The 21876-nt window shown below is 47.4% G+C and overlaps 1 protein-coding gene across 7 annotated transcripts in view; it reads right to left on the bottom strand.

The window, feature by feature from the left end:
* The window catches only part of CSMD2 (CUB and Sushi multiple domains 2), a 654890-nt gene that overhangs the window by 269635 nt on the left and 363379 nt on the right, over positions 1-21876 (bottom strand). For 6 of the 7 annotated variants that reach the window (XM_037996751.2, XM_007979489.3, XM_073007520.1 and 3 more), the window contains exons 11-12: positions 8773-8876; positions 4931-5043 (exon numbers count right to left, since the gene is read on the bottom strand). The exons of the other annotated variant lie outside the window; for it this stretch is intronic. In XM_037996751.2, coding sequence (XP_037852679.2) covers positions 4931-5043; positions 8773-8876 — 217 coding nt within the window. The remainder of the gene's footprint in view (positions 1-4930; positions 5044-8772; positions 8877-21876) is intronic. 7 annotated transcript variants of the gene reach the window in all.

The raw sequence follows: 21876 nt of genomic DNA, 5'->3' as shown, positions 1-21876 counted from the left end.
TACCCCAGGGGACATTGTGGTATGACAGTGTTCATGTAGGAAAAATGGGCTGGCCTCCTGTTATGGGGTGAACTGTGTCCCCCAAAAAGACTTGTTGAAGTTCTGACTCTGGTACCTATACATGTGATCTGATTTGAAAACAGAGTTGTTGCAAATGTAAACCACCCAGTCTTGGCATTTTGTTGTCAGCAGACTACACAGGTGGGTAGGTTTGAGACAGCTGAGAGGGAAGCCATATCAAAATGTTTAACAGGAAGACCGAAATGCAAGTAGAGAACAGATGTAGAAGTCACCAGAGTTTGGGTTGAGGCTGAAACCATGGAAGTACACGTGATCAACTGTGGAATGTTCTAGAATAAGAGGACCGAAGGCTAAGGATAGACTCTGAAGGGCAGTGAGGAGCCATGGAGGAGCTGTGAAGGAGCAGTCAGAGAGGTAAAAGAAAACCAGGAGGTGGAAGTGAGAGGAACCCAGGGAGCAGGATGGACAAGGACAGGGAATCACATCAGGGTGCTGGGGACTCAACCCACCCACCTTTTTATAGTAGAGGGGGCTCCTCACCAGGAGAGTGTGAGAACGATGGGCTTTACCCCTCAAACAAAAAGTCAAAGGTAGAAGGGGCAAAAACAAAAAACGTGGCCCACCCAATTTAGCCCCTTGAATTTTCACTGGGCCAGGTTCCAACGCACTGTGAGGCCTCCAGGCTCCTGCAAGCCTGATTCTGCCTCCTGCCACTTCTGGCTCCACGCCCTGCACTGAGGCCTTAGAGAGCCACCTCACTTCTCTGCCAGTCTGGGGAGGGAGGGCCCTAGGTGGGGAGTGCTGGTGTAAGGCAGTGACCTAAACCCAGGGCCTGTCAGAGCACCTGGTGGCAGATCCAGGTGCCTGGCTTGGAGGACAGGAAATGTGGAAGGTTTGGCTGGAGAGAAACTTTGGTGACATCCCCAGGGGAAGGCACTATCTCTATGCCAGACAATGTGCAAGGAACCTTGAGATCTCATTTCACTCTCTTAACAATGCTCTAAGATTGGCATTATTATTTCCATTGTACAAGTTGGGGAACTGAGGCTGAGAGAGACCACAGCCTCAAGGTTACACAGCTGGGACCACACTGGGATTTACTAGGTCTGGTGCAATTTCGGAGTCTGTGCCATTTTCTAGAATCCACTGCCTCTATGCACAGAACCTGACATAGTCCCTGTGGGTTTGCTATATCTCTAAACACCCAGACTCCCCTTCCTAATTTGTCACGGCTCCAAGGAGAAGTCCTGTGACACCTAGTCCGTGACCAGCATTCACACAGCGTATGCTTTATACCACATCGAGGCTGCTAGCTATTATAATCACAGCACCCAGCAAAGTGTTGGTCACATAACAAAAGCTTAGCCAGTACTGGCTGAGTGAAATGGACAAATGAACTTGTGAACAAAATTCCCAACCTCTGGTGACATGGAATCCAGGTTCATGATACATGGTCTGTTTGATTGGGGCAAAGCTTTGGCTTCTATAAAGATTTTATAAAGAATTGAAATTATGTAACCTTGGGAGGCTTCTGGGGCAAGGGGAAAATCCATGGGCTTCTGAAGCCAGGGAGACATGGGCTCAAATCCCAGCTCTGCTACTTTCCACACTTCTGTGTGACCTCAGGCAGATTACTTCACCCCTCTGAATCTCAGATTCCTCATCTATAAAATAGCAGCCATTGTATCCTTGTAAGCAATGAATGAGATGAAGTAATGTCTTTCAAGCCAGTGGTTAGCTATGAATCCTGTCTTAAAACAAGGCTTACAAAGAACAAAAGAGAAGAAAAGAGAAGAAATAGAGGCAGGGTGGTCAGAACCCTCCATCCTGGGCATGCCCTATCCTACCATAGAGGTCCCTGGAGGGTACCCCAGGTCTTTGCAGGATACTGTGAAAACCCCGAGATAATGAACACAAAGCTCTGGCACATAGCAGGGTTTCAACAAGTGTTACGTCCCTTTCTTTTCCAACAAAATCACACCAAACACATCTAATTCCTCTTTCCCACATGAAAGCCCTTCAAATATCTGGACACAGCTCTCAAATCTCCCGAGTCCACTTCCTCCCCTGAATAAACATTTGGGGGCCATCATCATTTCTTACAGGAATTGCCTTAAATCCTCTCCTTATCTATCCAAGCTGAGGTCCCACATCTAAGCTCAATTATCTGGTGCCTGCTCAGGGCACGATAAAACACAACTAACTTCCTGGGATAAATTCCAGCAGCTATTTTTTTTAAGTCTTAAACCATGACTTGATATTTATTCCCATTTTATCTTTTCCTACTAATTTAGTCAACGACTCTACCCAACCCAGATCTTTCTGCAGTCTGTTTGCTGACTGATATTGTCGTCCCTTTCAAGTTCATGCTGTTTACAGCTTATCCAAACTATTGGAAAAATATGGACAGATTAAGGGCATGTGGATGACATGGAATCGTTCCTCCCTGCTTTGGGGAACATTCACTGCTGAACATCCATAGAATTTCTGAAATGGGGGAAAACTTAGAAACTTCGCATCCATCTCTACTCCCCTTTTCAAAGTAGTGAGTGACAGGGCTTGGTTCTGAATCAAGGTCTCCTGATAGTTTTGTCTGGCGCTCCTCTCATAGCCCCACAGCTGCTGATGTATAATTTTATGCACCAGAACAGCCCACTCATTGAACTACCTGTGTATTGGCTCATTAGTCACTCACTAATTGCTTTGCAATTTGCAACATTTCTTATGTTCACATTTCTTAATCTAACCATCTTCACAGGACCCCTGCGACCCAGGATGTATTATTATCTGTATTTCACAGATGAAGAAACAGATCTTGAGAAAGGTTACATGATCTGCCATGGAGCTAGAAAGTGAAAGAACCAGGATCTGCACTCAGAGTCTAAGTATTTTCTGCTGTTCTGCCTTCCCTAGACACATAGCCTCCTATTCTTAAAAAATCTCAGTATAGCTGTCATCTTTACCCCAGGAGACATCATTGTATGACAGCGTAGGATGGGCTAGCCTCCTGTGATGGGGTGAGCTGTGTTCCCCAATAAGACATGCTGAAGTTCTGACTTCTAGTACTTACAAATGCGACCTTATTTGGAAACAGAGTTGCTGTAAATGTAATGAAGTTAAGATGAGACCATACTGGAGTAGGGAGGGCCCTTAGTCTAGTATGTTGGTGTCCTTATAAGAAGAGGACAGAGAGATACACAGGAAGGTATGTGATGACAAAAGCAGAGATTGGAGTGATGCAGCTACAGCCAAGGAACAGCAAGGACTCACAGCCACCACCAGAAGCTAGGAAGGAGCAGGGGAGGAGTCTACCCAGAGTCGGAGCATGGCCCTGCTGAGCCTTGATGTCAGACTTCCAGGCTCCAGACTGTGAGAGAATAAATGTCCATTGTGTGAAGTCAGCCAGCCCAAGAACACGAATACACTTCCTGTGTACCTGTACCCAGTTTGGAAAGAGAGTACAGGTCCTGGAGCAGGAGGAACCTATGGTACACTGGGGGTATGGTGTGTGAGCCACACTGAAGGGACACCTTCTCCCCGCTCCCTGGGCCCCTGTCTCCCTAGTAGCCACCTAGTCATTTTGAGGACTTTAGGCTCACTTTTGTGACAAAACCCTTTCCTGATCCCCTTTCAGACGTTCCTGAAAAGATGTCTGCTCCCTTCTCTGTGCTCCCACTGGCACTGTCCAGGCAGCTCTTCTGCATGCCATTTCGTTTGCTTTCCCGTCCATCTTACCACTAGAGCACAAGTCCCTTGAGGTAACGCCTAGACTTGATGTGTCTGTCCCTGTTGTGCTGGTCTAGTGTCTGGTACCTAAGAGGGCTTAAGAGTAACTTGTGGATGGCTTCTCCTTCCATCTTTGTAGGGACTGGCATTAGCTGTTATTGGCCAAAGGGGGTTTGGAAGTGTTCAGAAGGATGATGTTGAGGGTATCTTCTGGGCCCCAGGTTTTGCAGTTCCCTTAATGCCTATTTTAAGCAAGAGATAAAGACTCTTGTCTGCATCTTTCTCAGGTCACCAGCAGTGGTGTTTATCTGTTCCTAGCCCTATGCACAGAGTCACTCACTCATCACATGCTACCCAAATAGGGTAGCTTGGGAAGCTACTATCCTATCTAAAGATTTTAAAAATAAGTGACGCCTCTTAAAAGTCTCCATGAGGTATAACTCCCCATGCAATCCCTCCTGACGAGTTGATGGGTGCAGCACACCAACATGGCACAAGTATACATATGTAACAAACCTGCACGTTATGCACATGTACCCTAGAACTTAAAGTATAATAATAATAAATAAATAAATAAATAAATTTTAAAAAGGGGAAAAAAAAAGTCTCCACGAACCAGGTATGAATTGGGGATGGAACTGAGGTGTGCATCTGATGCTGGGTGCCTAGTATTTTAAGTGTTTTATCCCAGATCATCCTCAAAACAACCAGAAGGGCCTCAGAACAAAGAGAAGGCTGGGGCTCAGAGAAGTGGAATAACATGCCTAAGGGGAAGGAAGCTAGTGCAGGGGAGAACTAGGATCCTAGGGCTGGGAGCGGTGGCTCACGCCTGTAATCCCAGCACTTTGGGAGGCTGGGAACGTCATTTGACGTTAGGACTTCGAGATCAGCTTGGCCAACATGGTGAGCCCCTGTCTCTACTAAAAATACAAAAATTAGCCGGGCATGTTGGTGTGCACCTGTAGTCCCAGCTACTCGGGAGGCTGAGGCAGGAGAATCACTTGAACCTGGGAGGCAGAGGTTGCAGTGAGCTGAGATCGTGCCATGGCACTGCAGCCTGGGCAACAGAGTGAGCTCCATCTCAAGAAAAAAAAAAAAAGAAAGAAAAATTCTGACTCCAAATCCAGACCCCAAGTCTCTGACTCCCAGGACACAGTTCATCTGGCTTGCCAAAAGCAGTTACCTTCATAAGAAGCCTTGAATCCCAGGGAGCTGCCACTGCCATCAGTCTGGAAGAGGAGCCACATTTGATGATTGGTGCTGACAATGAGATCCGGGACCGATGTACCTGTCAGGCTGGCAGGAGAGAGATATTTAGAGGTATGCTCTCCACCATGACACCCGAATAGAATGACTGCCTGACCAATGATATCTAAAGTACTATCCAGGATCCAGGCTCACTTGGGCAAATTCTGGGCCCCACTGTGTTTCTGACATTGAAGCCCAGCAGCATGCTCTCCATGTGCTGGGAAGACTCATCCTGTCTCTCCCTCAGCCATGGGTAGAATCACATGGGTTGAAGCTCAACGTTTACTCCCTAGCCCAGACCCTTGGGTTCACAAGGGAGATCTGTGTCCTTGCTTGCTCAGGGGACAGGGATAGTTAGAGCCAAATCCAATCGGGGGGTATCTACATTCTCGCAACTTTTGATCTTTTGTGTGACCTGTACTGCAGAAAAGACCTCCCCCACCCCCACCTCCTTGCTGTCTTTATGTGGGTTTCCCCTCACAGAAACCCATTTCCCCAGTTGGAACCCAAGTCATTCTTTCAATGAGCCATCTCCTTCCACTCCAGGATAAGGAACAAGGCTTAAAGTATAGTCATTATCTGAGGGCCACATTCTTTTTGAAGAAGAGGGTTTAAGCATGGGTGAGGGGGGAGGGGGGATTCAATTCAGAATCCCAAGCCCAAGCACCTACCCATGTAAGATACTGTGCTTATCAATTTCCTACCCATTATCTCATTTAATGGCCCTGTTGCCAGGAAGGTAGGGGTTGTCAGTCCATAGTACAGATGAGAATACGGAAGTGCAGAATGGGCAGTGGCTTCCCCAAGATCAACCTGATACAGTGGCAGAGCTAGGAGTCCCCTGTGCAGGTTGGGATTTCCAGAAGAAATCCAACCTCATTATTTTGTTGAGATCAGACAAATTACCAGCACAGATGGAGGCAGGGGGTTGTGGAGTGGGCAACTGAACTAATGAGTCCTTATCTCTGCTTCACCCAGGGTCTCAGAACTTGGGAGGCTGTCAAGTCGGCTGCAAAGAGGTCATCACACCATGGGGGATATGGAAGTGGAGCTGGGATGGAGCACCTGGGATCCAACAGCTTGGCCTGTGTGATGTCCCTGAGCCTGGGCTCTGACAAGCTGAGTAAGGATTGTGGCCAGGCCAGTGCTGGCTCCTGACTCTGGGGTGCTGATGAGCAAGGGAAAAGGCTGGGACCCCTGCTTTTCCTCTGTTTGACCCAATTACAACACCAGGCTCTGAGTCTGCCATTCATTTGCTGTGGGACCTTGGGCAAGCAGTTGAGCTTCTCTGGGCTTTTTCACTCTATGTTAAAGGAGGGGATTGTATGGTATGATCCTCAATAGCCTTTTCAAAAGCTCTGCTATTCCAAGGTTTTCTCTATGTCAAAGCACACTGGGATTGTGGAAGGAAGAGAGCTAGGATCCTAGTCTCTAGGATCCTAGTCTCAGCACAAAGAGCTGAGGCACCATATGGGTCAGTAAACTAGGGCAGAAAATGAGTGATGGGGATGCACCAAGTGAGGGGGAGAGGTAAGTGTGATGGTGAATTGTATGTGTTAACTTGACTAGGCCACAGGGTACCCAGATACTTGGTCAAACATTATTCTGGGTGTTTCTGTGAGAGTGCATTTGAATGACATGAACATTGAAATCAACAGACTGAGTAAAGCAGATCGCCCTCTCCAAGGTGAATGGACCTCATCCAATCAGTTGAAGGGCCAAACAGAACAAAAAGATGGACCCTCCTCTGAATAAGAGAATTCCTCCTGTGCAATTGGCTTTAAACTGAGACATCAACTTATTTCCAGCTTTTGAACTTGAACTGTAACATCAGCTCTTCCTGGATCTTGAACCTACTGGCATTTGGACTGTGACTACATTATTGACTATCCTGGGTCTCTAGCTTCTTAACTCACCTGGAAGATCTTGGGACCTGTCAGTCTCCCGAAATCACATGAGACAATTCCATACAACAAATTATCTGTCCGTCCATCTAATTGCTATTTGTCAGTCTATCTATCTATCTATCTATCTATCTATCTATCTATCTATCTATCTATCATCTATCAATCATCTATCATCTACTTATCATCTATCTGTGTATCATCTATCTATCATCTATCAATCAATCATCTAGCATCTATTTTCTACCTATCATAATCAATCTATCTATCTATCTATCTATCTATCTATCTATCTATCTATCTATCTATCTCTATCTCCTATTGTTCTGTTTCTCTGGAGAACCCTCACTAATACAGTGAATTAGGCATGGGGCAGAATGCCCTGTGGGCTCACGTTCCATTCCTTTGTCTGGAGAAATCCCAGGTCCCAGCCATGTCACCTGATTCACTGGGTACCATTGGATAAGATGAGTCATGTAACTGCCTGTATAGCATCATCTCCAGGTAGGTGCAGGGAAGTTGCGAGAAACACCCAGAAAAGAACAGCCTCTGGTCAAGCCAGCTGTTACTAAATGGCCATTTCTCATTCAGCATTAGAACCGGAAAGAGATATCCTGGAGCTAGCCTTGTTGGGAGTGTGGCATGGGACATTGTCCTTGGCTGAAATCAAAAGAATGAACTTGAGTGCTGGTTCTGCTATCAACCTTCTCTGAAACCTTTGGGCCTTAGTCTCCCCATCTGTTAAACAAGAATAATAACACCAGGGCTTAAGTGAGATAACTGATGCAAAAGTTTCCATCCCAGTGCCTGGGAGCATGGTAGGTGTTTAATGTTGGTGACCCTCCACCTCCTTCTTGGAAGGGAGATGGATGTGGTCAGGCCTGTTTGTCTCTGAAGCTAAGCCACATGCCCTGAACAGAAGCATTTCCTGACTTTTTTTTTTTTTTTTCTGTTTTTAGACAGGATCTCACTCTGTCACCCAGGCTAGAGTGTAATGCAATGCTCTCAGCTCACTGCAGCCTCAACCACCCAGGCTTAAGCTATCCTCCTGCCTCAGCCTCCTGAGTAGCTGGGACTACAGGCGTGCACCATCACATCCAGCTAATTTTTGTATTTTTTGTAGAGATGGGTTTTCACCATGTTGCCTAGGCTGATTTCGACCTCCTGAGCTCAAGCAATCTGTTCACCTTGGCCTCCCAAAGTGCTGGGATTACATCAGTGCACCACCACGCTTGGCCTTTTTCCTGGTTTTCAAGTCAGGCTATTGGTGGTGGGCAAAAGAGAAGCTAAATGGTCCCAAAGAGCACAGGCTCAACACAGTGGAATCTCATGACAGCTTGATATTCTCCTCTCCCTTGTCTGTAACACGTCATACTGGTCTTTTTCAGCTCAGGAAGTATGGCCACTATGTCTATATGGTCCTGATTCTCTGAAACCATCCATTTCCCAGGGAGTTCTGAGCACACAGAAAGATCAGCAACTCATTTGCATTATCTCTGTCTGGGGTCAGGCTGCCATGGCTGGATGTGGCCTGGAGTAAAAACTGTCAGGGTGGCAGAACCAGGGTCTGCATGGAAGCAGCCAGCCAGTGGAAGGCTCCAGGTTCATCCACAAAACCTCCATCTCCCCTGCCCCCTAACAGACTGCTCATTCTGTTCACATTTCATATGAATTCAGTGAGAAGGTGCCCAGTGCTCTTTTCCCCTTGGTCAGAATAGAGAGAGGTGGAGGGATTATTGCTGAAACTAGGAACACTGCAGGATACTGTCTTTGCTGTAGCATGGTCTAGGGACCAGGCAGGACTCCACAAACCCCACCTCACCAACCCCAGCCACCGTTCCACCTTCCAAACAACACGCCCCACTGCACTTACATGTAGAGAACTGTCTTCTGGTCCCCATCCTGACCACCATCCCCGACCGTCAGGGTGTCATAGCCCCTCTCCAAATCAAACTCCTCAAAGGCAAGCTTGATCACCTGGGGAGGGAGCACAGGGTTAGGAGCGGGTAGGGGTTGTGAGGAAGGCTTCCAAAGCCTTGAGGGGAGGAAGGATTTTCTGTGTTATGTCCCAATGCTCAGAGTCACTGGTGACACCATCCTACACAAACTGACCATTTCTGTGCCACTTGAATGAGTGAACTATTCTCTCTAGGCCATGCGGTCTCCAGGGCCCCCTGATGTTTCTGAAGATGTTCATGGCACATCTGGCCAATTCCGATGGCTGTCACAGCAACCGGGCACATCTGGCCAACAGCGAGATGATTAGACTCTTTCTTCACGCCTTAATGCATAGAAATCCCCACTGGCTTGTTGGCAATTTTTCAGGCCACATGTGGAATCTCAGCTCTCTTGCCCCCAGGGACCTGCAGAAGTTTCTCTCATCGTCTCCTCTGCCCGCTTTTCTCCATCCTTTTCATTTGTTTATTTGTTGAATAAATGAATGTTCTCAGAAAGAGATTTCAACAAGATTCCTCCCTCTTGTTTTAATCCTGCCTTCCACAAATATTTACTAAGCACTCACCATATGCCAGGCTGGGCAGTGGGTTTCCACAGTGAGCACGACATGGTCCCTGCCCTTGGTAAGAAGGGGAGATAGAAATGCAAACTGATAACCACAGCACTGGGGTGCGATGGATGCTACAGGGGGCTGGGGGAGCGAAGAGGAGCCTATGGCTCACCCAGCTGGAGTCAGGGGCAGGCACTACTGGACATGGGGGTGTCTGAGGAAATTCTGAAGGCTACTGATGACCCTGTCAGGCCAAAGGGGGATGCTTGGAAAGGGAGGGAGGGGGATGCTCTAGGAAGGAGTCAGGTGCACAGGGCCTGAGTTATGGCAGAGATGGAACATTCCAGAACAAATTATTCAGTGTCTGTTGCTAGCAGATCTACAAACTGAACATACCTGCTAGCTGCCTGGCTCTGGGGGATAATGTGACCGGGCCTTCAGTGCAAGGAGGTGACTTGGGAAGGTCTAGAATTTGAAAAGTTTCCCTGGAGCTTGGTTTAAAAAGTCTCATACATCTACCTTCCAAAATTAGAATTTATCCCAGGGGAGGAGCAGTAGAGTTTTAAATAGTGGGTGACAGGGACACATAGGTGTTCGAGAAAATGTCAGTGTGGCAGTATATGTGGAACTGATTGGCAGGAGTGAGGCTGGTGGTGAAGATGGTTGCAGGCTTTTGTGGTAGTGCAGATGAACGATGGAAGAGTAGCAGTGTGGACGGAGAAGAGGGCAGTTCCTCGTGATATTTAGGACTTTGCAACAGGATGCATGTGGCGCTGAGGGGAGGGAAAGATCTAGGATAAGTTGCAGGTTTCTGGCTTGTGCAATTGGATGGGTGGGGGATGGTGCTATTCATAACAACAAGACACACACAGGCACCCACTCCTGATGTCTAGTCTGTATCTCTTTTTGTCTGTTTCAGTCTGGTTTCAATCTGATGATGATCTTCATTCCCCCAACAGGGAGAATGAAGTTGCTCCTTTGCTTTCTGTTCTACAACTCAAGGAGTATATAATTTTCGTGGATATTTTTTCCTAGTTGTGGCTGACACCTTCTGCAGGTTTCCTCCATCCAAACCAAACAGTCCAGCACCCACATCCTGCCAGGGACCCTGCAAAGCGTTACTGCAAGGTGCTTTTTCAGGTATCCCAGAGGCAAGTTGACACTGCCCTCATTCATAAGCCTGGGTAGTGTCTATGCAGGGCCCCTCTGAAGTGCCTGAGAGTCACAGAAAGATGCATCTCTGGATAATAGTATCTGAGCACATCAGTGGGTCTACAGATAGGCACAGAAGAGGAAGGAAGTGATTGCTTTTGACTGGGAGAAAGGTTAAAGGCGGCTTCCAGGAGGAAATGAAACCCAGGCTGAGTTTGGAAGACGAACTGGAATTCAACCAATGGATATGGAAGGGAAAGCAACCCAGGCAGAGGGAAGGGCAGGGGCGTGGAACAGGGTGATTTGTCCAGAGAGGTCTAACTACTGTGTAGTTGTTTAAGCGCGGGGGAGGTGGAGCGTGGCGACATGAGAGAAATAGGAGGAGTCAGATTATGAGAGGCTGCTGGTAATGCTGAGAATTTTGGGCTTTGTCCTAAAGTCAACGGGGAGTTATGGAAGCGTTGGCAGCAAAGGCATGACATGAGATTTTCGATCTAGGAACAGGAGCATTGAGGGAGAGTTGAAATCCAGGAGCCCAACTTGTAGCAAGGTCTAGGTGAGGTGGGATGTGTGACTGTAGTAAGGTCTAGGTGAGGTGGGATGTGAGCCTGTAGCAAGGTCTAGGTGAGGCGGGATGTGGGCCTGTAGCAAGGTCTAGATGAGGTGGGATGTGGACCTGTAGCAAGGTCTAGGTGAGGTGGGATGTGGCCTGTAGCAAGGTCTAGGTGAGGCGGGATGTGGCCCTATAGCAAGGGCTAGGTGAGGTGGGACGTGGACCTGTAGCAAGGTCTAGGTGAGGCAGAATGTGAGCCTGTAGCAAGGTCTAGGTGAGGTGGGATGTGGACCTGTAGCAAGGTCTAGGTGAGGTGGGATGTGAGCCTGTAGCAAGGTCTAGGTGAGGTGGGATATGAGCCTGTAGCAAGGTCTAGGTGAGGTGGGATGTGGGCCTGTAGCAGGGTCTAGGTGAGGTGGGATGTGAGCCTGTAGCAAGGTCTAGGTGAGGTGGGATGTGGACCTGTAGCAAGGTCTAGGTGAGGTAGGATGTGAGCCTGTAGCAAGGTCTAGGTGAGGCGGGATGTGAGCCTGTAGCAAGGTCTAGGTGAGGCGGGATGTGGCCCTGTAGCAAGGTCTAGGTGAGGCGGGATGTGAACCTATAGGGAGTTCTAGGTGAGATGGGATATGAGCCTGTAGCAAGGTCTAGGTGAGGCGGGATGTGGGCCTGTAGCAAGGTCTAGGTGAGGCGGGATGTGGGCCTGTAGGAAGTTCTAGGTGAGGTGGGATGTGGCCCTGTAGCAAGGTCTAGGTGAGGTGGGATGTGAGCCCATAGCAAGGTCTAGGTGAGGTGGGACGTGAGCCTGTAGGAAGTTCTAGGTGAGATGGGATGTGAGCCTGTAGCAAGCAGCATTTGGAGTGAGTTAGTAAAGAGGAGATGAGATTTGTCAATAGTGAGTGGGGATTACTTGCCCTTTCTGGGTTTCCTATCCAGAATGTTCCCTGTTGGCTAATGGCATCATCACGGGATCATTTGCTCAGGCTGGGATCTCCTACCCATCTCTCACACTCCACACTCCTGCTTTACAGAACATTTCTTGGAGTCTCATTTCCTAGCATGAAACACAAGGAGGGCATCTCTGCACCTGCTGCCTGCTGACTGCCCTCCACTGCACAGTCTGTGTGGCCACTTGAGGTCCTGGACATTCACACCAGGGCAGCCTATTCATGACCCTGACTTACACAGGCTCTTCCTGCTCCCTGTCACTGCCCTAGCATATTTCTCCTCATCTGTGAGCCTGACTTGTCTCAGTTCTCTCTGACTAACCTTGACAAGGGGAGCAGCCCCTGCTCAGCCCCTTCCTCTCATCTGTTTTAGCACTTACCTGCTGGACTGTGATGGGTCTGTTCACTTATTCCTCCACTACACCATGAACTCTTGGAGGGCAGGGGTCAGGCCTCACTGCCTCTGTACCAGTTTCTGTCGGTGGGCCAGGCCCATGCCAGGGGCTGACAAAATGTTGACTAGAAGAACATTTTCCAAACCTTTCCCACTTCTCTAGCATGGATGGATTGCTAGGCTTTCAGACCCCTCACAGTTGTTACCTTCTAGAACAAAGGCTGGCAAACTTTTTCTGTAAAGGGCCAGATAGTAAATATTTCCCCCTTTGTGTGTCATGTGATCTGTGTCACAGATATTCAGCTCTGTTGATGTAGCATGAACATAGCCATACACGACGTGTACATGAATGGGTGTGGCTGTGTTCCAATAAAACTTTATTTACAAAAAAAAGCAAAGAGCTGTATTTGGCCTGTAGGCTGTAATCTGCTGATCCCTGGTCTAGGAGATTCTTCAAGACAATCATAGTCTTTGATCATCTTCTCTTATGAGATTTCATCACTCCAAGAGCTGATACCTACAATGTGCTCAATTCTGTTCCAAACACTTTACACATATCGTCTCATGAGAAACGCAGTACTATTGCAGGAAGTCAGGGACCCCGAATGGAGGGATTGGCTGGAGCCGCAGCAGAGGAACATAAATTGTAAATATTTCATTTTAATATGGACATATATCAGTACCCAAATAATACTTTTATAATTTCTTACGCCTGTCTTTACTTCAATCTCTGAACGTAAATTGTGAAGATTTCATTTTAATATGGACATTTATCAGTTCCCCAAATTAATACTTTTATAATTTCTTATGCCTGTCTTTAATCTCTTAATCCTGTTATCTTTGTAAGCTGAGAATGTATGTCACCTCAGGACCACTATTGTGTTAAATGTACAAATTGATTGTAAAACATGTGTGTTTGAACAATATGAAATTAGTGCACCTTGAAAAAGAACAGAGTAACAGCGATTTTCAGGGAACAAGGGAAGACAACCATAAGGTCTGACTGCCTGCAGGGTCGGGCAGAATACAGCCATATATTTCTTCTTGCAGAGAGCCTATAAATGAACATGCAAGTAGGGAAGATATCGCTAAATTCTTTTCCTAACAAGGAATATTAATAATTAAGACCCTGGGAAAGGAATGCATTCCTTGGGGGAGGTCTATAAATGACTGCTCTGGGAGTGTCTGTTTTATGCAGTTGAGATAAGGACTGAAATATGACCTGGTCTCCTGCAGTACCCTCAGGCTTATTAGGGTGGGGAAAAAACCCCACCCTGGTAAATTTGAGGTCAGACCAGTTATCTGCTCTCGACACTGTTTTCTATTGTTTAAGATATTTATCAAGACAATACGTGCACCACTGAACATAGACCCTTATCAGTAGTTCTGAATTTGCCCTTGTCTTGTTTCCTCAGAAGCAGGTGATCTTTGTTCTCCTTTTTGCCCTTTGAAGCATGTGAGATCTTGTGACCTATTCCCTGTTCTTGCACCCCCTCCCCTTTTGAAATCCTTAAAAAAACTTGCTGGCTTTAAGGTTCAGGTGGGCATCATGCTCCTACCGATATGTGATGTCACCCCCGGAGGCCCAGCTGTAAAATTCCTCTCTTTGTACTCTTTCTCTTTATTTCTCAGCTGGCTGACACTTATGGAAAATAGAAAGAACCTACACTGAAATATTGGGGGCGGGTTCCCCCAGTACAGCACAATAGCTACTTTGAGTACCTCCATTTCACAAATGGGACAGGCTAAGCACAGAATTTAGGCAATTTTCCTGGGGTCACACAGGTAAGTGGAAGAGCCATGACTCCCACCAGGCAGTCAGAGGCCAGGCTCTTTGTCACTCTGCAGTTCTTTTTTCTGGGTCCCAGTAGGGGGTCAGGAAACAGTTGCTGCATATAAAACACCACAAGGCAGGTAGTGTCTTCTGCTGGAGGAAGGGCCTGGGCTCTGCAGGGACTGAGGGGCCTGGCTGCACATTCTCACCATATCAGCCCCTTCCAGCCAGCCCTGGGGCAGAGAACACTGCTCACCCAGCCACCTCCAAAAAGGGAGTGTATGATTATTAGGCCTATAATGGGAAAATATTGCTTTGAAGGCCAGAACCCAGAGCTATAAAATGATTCACATCACTGGTTAAAGCTGCCATTGACGTGAACCACATTTCAGAGTGCCGACCCTGATGCAGGAGCTAATTACACAAGAAGACTGTTCAACATACACAATGCTGCAGTTTCGGGACGAGCCTCTAGTGCACAATGTACTAGTGCTCTCTTTTTTTCTTTTCTTTTTTTCCTTCTCTGCTTTGGCTTTTGTTTAAAGACAGGCTCCTATAATGACTCATTAACTAACATGCAGATCAATCAAGCTCACAAAGCGCCTTTTGGAGGCAGGAGAAATGGCAGCACATGAAATAGGCATGATCACAGAGGCACATTTGTATACAGCTCAGACACCCAATTTAAACCCATTAGATAAATGAATAAACAAACCCATCATCTAGGACATAATTACTGAGCACCTGCCATGTGCCAAGCCCAGAGCTAGCAGCTTCCCATAAGTTATCTTGCCTGCCTGAAAATTTAGAGCAGAATCTAAATGCCGAGGACATGGTGCCAGTGGTGAGTGTTGGAGGAGTGCAAAGAGGAGAGAGACGGAGGGGGTCCATGGAGGAGGTGGGTCTGGGCCTGGCGGGATGGAGAAGGGTGTGTGTGGGCTCAGCCCAGGCTACATTGTGAGCAGTGAAGGGCCAAGGAGGGTGGGACAGGAAGAAGAGCCTGGCTGAGTCTGCAGGTGATTTTACCTGTAGCCAGAGCAGGCAGTCTGGACTTCAGGGTCAAGTTGATGGCAAGCTATAATTCAGTGTGAAGAGAGGACTAGAGGCAGAGAGACCAGGGGGAGGCTGATGCAGGGTCCAAGAGCATGAGGAGAAATTAGGGGGTGTCATAGCCACCTTGTCCTGAGAATCATGGGGGATGGAGTGGGACCCTGGAGGACACCCACTAGAGGCCCTGGAGAACATTCTCCCCTTGCCACATGCTGTCCAGGATCAGCCAAAAGACAGGACTCCGGGTGCTGCCAGCCTGTGCCCAATGCCTGCACAAGGCTGCAGAGGATCTGCCAGCTCAGGGGAGTTTTGTGGGAAGCTAGAGTCTGGGGAGATGTAGACTGAGGCTGTTTTGTTTAAGGACTGTTTTGCTACAACACTCTCCTAACTGGGCTGTCTGTCTCTGCTGTCCGTCCTTCACTCTGTACCGAATACTCTTAGCACCTCCCTATCTCCTACAGCAGGGGTTGGAAAACTAGCTCTCAGACCAAATCTGTCCTAAAGCCTATTTTTATATGGCCCTTAGAGTTAAGAATGATTTTTTTACCCTTTCCATGAGTGAAAAAACAACACCTACAACATAGAAGAATATGCAACAGAGACCTTACATGGACTTTAAAGCTTAAAATATTTATTGTCTAGCTCTTTACAGAAAAAGTTTGCTGATGGCTTCCCTTGAGCAATTATTTTCAAACTGGGCTCCCAGGTACCCCAGAGTTCCATAAAGGTACTCCAGGGCCAACCCACAAGGATGGAAGAGGAGCCAGAGGAGGCAAGCCTCTACTTAAACCAAAACAGTTCCATTTTGATCTAGTTCCTATTTTGGGATGCTGTGAACAACATGGATAGTGGGTTACTTAATGTCCCTTCCTCCATTTGTTTCTCCCTAACAGAACCCCAACTGTATTGGGAGTATGGCAATGTATCTAGCCAACCTCAGAGCTAAAGGTGGCTATGTGACAGAGCTCTGGGCAATGAAACATGGGTTGAGGAGTCCTCAGACCATTTCCTCATCCTTCTCCTTGCTTTTCCTGGAATACAGATGTGAGGACAGAGAGGGAGCAGCCTTCTTATGATCATGAGGATGAGAGCCATATAGAAAACAGCAGAGGGAAAAACACAAGGAGCATGAGACCCGGAGGGAACCACCAAGCCAGCCCTGGACTTTCTGCCTCTGGACCTTCAATATGTGGAGAAAATAAATGGTGTGTTGTTTAAGCTTCTGCAGATGAATTTTCTGCACCTCCCAGTCAATAACAACCTAATGGCTATAGGTTCTGAAGACAGGTGTTCGTCACCACAGAAGAGTTTGCCGATTCCTGAAACTGCAGGATAGAGTTCAGCATCTTGGAAACTGTAGACTTTGCAAGGCCTGCCCCTGCCACTTCCTGGTTAGCTAGAGGCCCTGCCATAATGCTGTGCTCCAGCCCCTTACCTCCCATATTCCTCCTCAGAGCATTCCTTTAAGCTCCTGAGGCTGACCTTGGCCCACCCAGCCTCAGTTTACAATGTTGCTGCCAGTGTAACTATTAGTTCCATGAGAGGAAGGGAACTCACTTTTCCTGGGCACTGCTTGAACCATGATTCCTTCCAGGGCCTTGCTGAGGCCCCAGGGAAGAGCTAGAGAATTAGCTCCTGGGGTGAGGAGGAGGGGAGGCCAGTGGGAAGGCTGAAGACCTGAGCCCCCAGGAGTTCAAGAACAGAGGCCTCCAGCAGGGACTGAGAAGGGTCAGAGGTTCTGGAACTTTGGTCACTACCTGAGGTTTCATTTGGTGGTTCGAGAGCAGTAAGTCCTTTTACTCATTCACTGACTCATTCACTCATTGATTGACTGATTCATTTATTCACTGATTCATTCAACAGTTACACACTTGCCAAGTGCTGGGCTTTGGAGGGGCATTGGCAGGCAAGATAACATGGCCACTGCCCGAAGAGACCTCAAAGTTTCTAGAAAGCTTCACAGCAGACCCTGAGTACATAGACTACAATACAGTGTGATGAGGGCTCAAACCAGGGAAGCTTGGATGGGAGACAGGAGGGGTACAAAATCCTGGCTAGCAAGGGGGCAGGGCTTGTCTTCAGCAACAGAGAAGGTGCGTGGGGATACCACACGGCCACAGCCAGATCTGGGGGAGGGGAAATACCAGCACATGATGTGAAGTGGAGGCAGCTGTCAAAGGGAAAGGAATGAGGTTTTGGACTTGAGGAGGTTATTAAATGGTCCCCCAGACGTGAGGAGGGGCTGTGGAAGTACACGGGAAACCTCTGATCGCAGGCGTCTTGCACGGGGCCTGGCACAGAGAGGGTGTGAGTAAATGTTTGCTGAATGAATAAGTGAGTGAACAAATGGGCCAACGAGTATGTCCCTGACATTTGCACTAGCTGCTGATCACCTGCCTGGAGAATTATTTCTCAATTCTTCAGGTCTACAAAGGGAAGAGTGACAGTGATAATCCCCAAGGACCGAATAATCAAAACGCTGTTATCTTTGGCTTTGAAGTTCATGAAATGAGCTTTCCTTACCCTCTTCCTGCCCTGCTCCCTCCCTCTCCCTCCCATCCTCATTCTCTATCTCTCTCCTGTCTCACATTTCATTCTAGCAAAGGTGGATCTAGCAAAGGTGAACTTTCCTGATCAAATCAAGTGAGGTGCATGTGCAAATTGGATCACATGTTTTGTGTTCATACTGAGAAGCTGCAAAAGAAAGACAGATGTGTGTAGGTAGGGGGCAACGAGGCGGGTCTGGGTTTCAGTCCTGTCTATGTCTTTGTTTTTCCATGAGGCTGAGCTGAAGGGTCCTAACAAGAGGAGGCCCTGGAGGAAGAAGGCCTGAATCTCAAGCCCAATATGAGTGGAACCATCCCAGAGGAGCTCCTCCTCCAACAATCACTCATATGTTCAAACATCACTGAGCTGCTTCTCTGGGCCCAGCACTGTGCTAACTGTGGAAGAAATAAACAAAGTGCTATTCCTGCTTTCAGGGTGCTCAGGAGCTATGGGGGAAATAGATTCTAAATGCAAGAAAACAAAAAGTGCGGTAGGAACAGGAAGGAGCAACACGTGATGAAGTTAGGAGGGCTTCTCAGAAGAGGGGTTGTTTGGACTGTGTCTCGAAGGAGGATAGGAATTTGCCTGGAGGAAAAGGGAAGGCACACTGGAACCAGATGTGCCCAGACAGGTCTTAAAGGGCCAGGCATGTCTCTGAACCTGAGTTCAGTGTGGCTGAAGCTGGAGTTGCCCAAAGGCAGAGATGGGGCGGGGGGGCGGGGGGTGGGGGAGGATGCCACTGTGTGCTTTGCTGGGAGAAGGAGTTGCATTGTTGACAGAAGTTTAGCTGGTCAGAACCACCAGGGTGCTCTTTAAAAATAAGTTATGGTACCTACCCTAGACTCACTGACTCAGATCTTTGGGGAAAAGAGCTTGCGAATCTGTGGTTTTAAAGTGTCTCCAAGGCATTTCTGATGAAATTTGGGAAAAATTATTGTAGGTAGATGTTAATTAATGTTAGATTAATATTATAAGGACTGAGATAACCCAAATGTCCAAGGCAAGGTTAGCATTGTCCAAGACATCCCAGTCGAAGGGAGGGCATGGAGACTGCATATGGAGCAGACCTGCATCACTTGCTCTGAGCCTTCTTTCCTCTGTTCCTTGAATCTATGAAGTTTCCAGGAAGATGGATTGGGGTGTCTTTATTTGTCTTACTCTCAGTTTATTGAGTACAGACATATCCTTAACTTGCCTCTCCAATAAGACTGTAAGTTCTGTTCCCACAGTGCAGAGGTGCACAGTCCATAGATGCTCAATTAATGCTGGTGTCTTGATGTAGGTTCTTGGCCATTCCCACACCACAGCATCCCTGCTTCTCTTTGGGCCTTCTCATTGCCCTTGGAGGGCCCCAGTCCCTGGGACATTCCTAGCTTCTTGCCATGCCCAGGTAGCAGAGGTCCTACAAGGGAGAGGGAATTATAGGAAGGATCCTCCTGTGCAGGTGCCAGGGATGCATCAAAATCATTCCATGACTACGAGGAGACCAAAGGGGCACATGTCCCTCTTACAGTCCCACAAACAAACCTTTCAGCCCCTTCTCACAACAGCATCTTTCTCCCCCTGCTCCTTGTAAAGGGAGCCTTGCATTCTTAATCCCACGGCCCTCCCACTCCAGAATCTCCCTTCTGTCACCATCCCTCTTCTCCTATATCTTCACTCTCGCCCTCTTTGCTTATTTTTTCCTAAGCCTACGAACATACTCCAGTTCCAATATTTTAAACAGATGCCCCAAAGTAACTCCAAACTTTCTCTCTATCCTACGTCCCTCGCAGGCTACTGCCCATCCTGGCCTCCACAGCCTCACCTCCCATCCCTTTGCTTCCCACCCCACTGCTGTCTGTTGCTGCCCCTAGAGCTTCACTGCAAAGTCTTCTTCCAAGGCCAAAGCCAATGTCTCCTTCTAGCACTTTTCCAGCAAGACATTTGTCATCGTTGCCATGATCAGACATGCCCTAGTTGGAAACTCTTCCTGTGTTTGCATCCTGATTCTCCTTCCGCCTCTCAGACTGCTCCTTCTCTGTTCTTTCACTGGATTTTGCTCTTTCTCCTGTCACGATGGTATTCTCAGCCCCAATCTGAATTTTCTTATTCTCTTTAGTCTTTCCAAGAAATGTCATCCATTCCTTAGGCTTCTATTCTCACCACGTGCTGAGATAACACCCAAACCTCTCTCTTAAGCCCAGATTTATCCAGAGTTTCCAGCCAGTATATCCAAATGACACTGAATGAACCACAGACATTCCAAATGCACTGTTTCCCTCCTGACCCCTGCAAAGCATCTTCCTCCATTTGTATTTCCTTTTTAACTCTCCCACTGGACCAAGTCAGAAAGCACTAAGTCATCATTCATCTGTTCATGGAATAAATATAGACCGAGTACCTACTATGTGCCTGGAACCATGCTGGTCACCTGGGATACAATATTGAATAAGACCTCTCTTCCTCCCTTAGCTCCCACATCCAATCAGCTACCAAGTCCCACTCTATCTCCTAAATCTCTCTCATCTGTTTTCCCCTCCACATTTCCAAAGCCTTGATAGATGCCCCCATTTTTCCTACTTGGGTAACTGCTTCATCCTCCTAACTGGTCTTGCTCCTTCCAGTATCCACCTCTAAACTTCTCCATTGCTGCTACAGTAATTTTCCAAAAACTCAGATCTTCCTGCTATTGCTTTAATGCAGGAGATAGAATGACCCTCGTCCTTCCACACTCATTCCATTGAGGTCAAGTCCAGCCCCTTTCATCTACTCTGAGACCTTGTTCCATCTAGCAGCACAGCCCAGCTATGTAAGTGCATGGGCTTTGGATCTAGAAAGACGAGGTTTAAATCCCAGTTCTGCCACTTACTGGCTCTGTACTGCAGCTGCTTCCTAACCTTTAACCTTTCCATGATTCAGTTTCTTTATCTATCGAATAGTTCCATTAAAATCAAATTCATTGTCCTATTAAGAGAATGAAACAAAATAATTCATATAGAGAGCTTAGCTTAGTGCTTGTCACGGGACAGGCATACAATAAGAGCTATTATTGTTGTTAACAACAGCCTAACACTGTTAGCCTTAGCAATCTGTGTTTTGAGATAAAACCCAAACTTCTGGGCCAAGCATGTGGGCTCACCATGAACTGAATTCTGCTTACCTTTCTGTCCTTACCTGCATCCAGGCAAGCTGAATTACTTCTAAGGGGCTGTTCCAAACCTCAGTGCCTTTGCACATGTGTCCTCCCTGAGATTCTGATTTCCAAGCCTTCAAGACCCTGCTGACATGTCATTTCCTTTGTGAAAACTTCCCTTATCTCCCAGTTAGCAGCTCTTCCTTGAGTTTTCCCATAGCGCTCTGGACACGCCTCCATCAGCACTTATATGCACTCTAGTTTTTATTTTTATTTACAGACTTGTTCTTCACTCTTATATGCACATTCCTCAAGGGCAGAGGCCATATCTACAGTCAATGAATGAATGAATGCTCGTCTCATAAGACATACTGTGAGCTTAGAGACTGTGCTTTTTGTTGAAGGAGACATCTGAAGGTGAGTGGATAGGCAGTCCTTGGACACACCTGCATTTCACCTGTGGGCCAGTTCCACGAACAGGGTTAGGAACACAGCATCCATTGTCCTTGCTGTTTCCCAGAAGACAGCTTCTATTCCTCAGTCTTAGACTTTGAGTTTCCACACTTAGACCCTCCTTGTTCTCCTTGTTGCAATTTATGTTCCCTGGTTCTCTTCCTACCTGGATCAGGATAGGGTTCCCTTCAGCCTTTCTGGACTCCCTCAGCACTACCTGAAGCCCACCAAGGCCCTACAGAGATATTGTGAACACCGCTCTGCACACTCTAAGGGGGTGCTCTGCAGAGGTGCTATCTTTAGAAACCCAGGCTGGTGGGATCTCTTGCAAGGCATGTAGGGGAGTGACAATATGGAGGTCACCAGTCTCCACACACTGACCAAGGCTAGGCCTTCTGGGGGTGAATCTAATTGTTTCTTAGAAAATTCTCAGATGTCACTTAGACTTCCCCTGACACCTCACCTTCAGGTTCAAAAGATATTGGAGAC

Source organism: Chlorocebus sabaeus, chromosome 20, assembly GCF_047675955.1.
Source record: "Chlorocebus sabaeus isolate Y175 chromosome 20, mChlSab1.0.hap1, whole genome shotgun sequence".
In the NCBI taxonomy this organism is placed as follows: Eukaryota; Metazoa; Chordata; class Mammalia; order Primates; family Cercopithecidae; genus Chlorocebus; species Chlorocebus sabaeus.
Note: the sequence above shows the minus strand (reverse complement) of the source record. Positions and strands in the feature narration are given on the sequence as shown.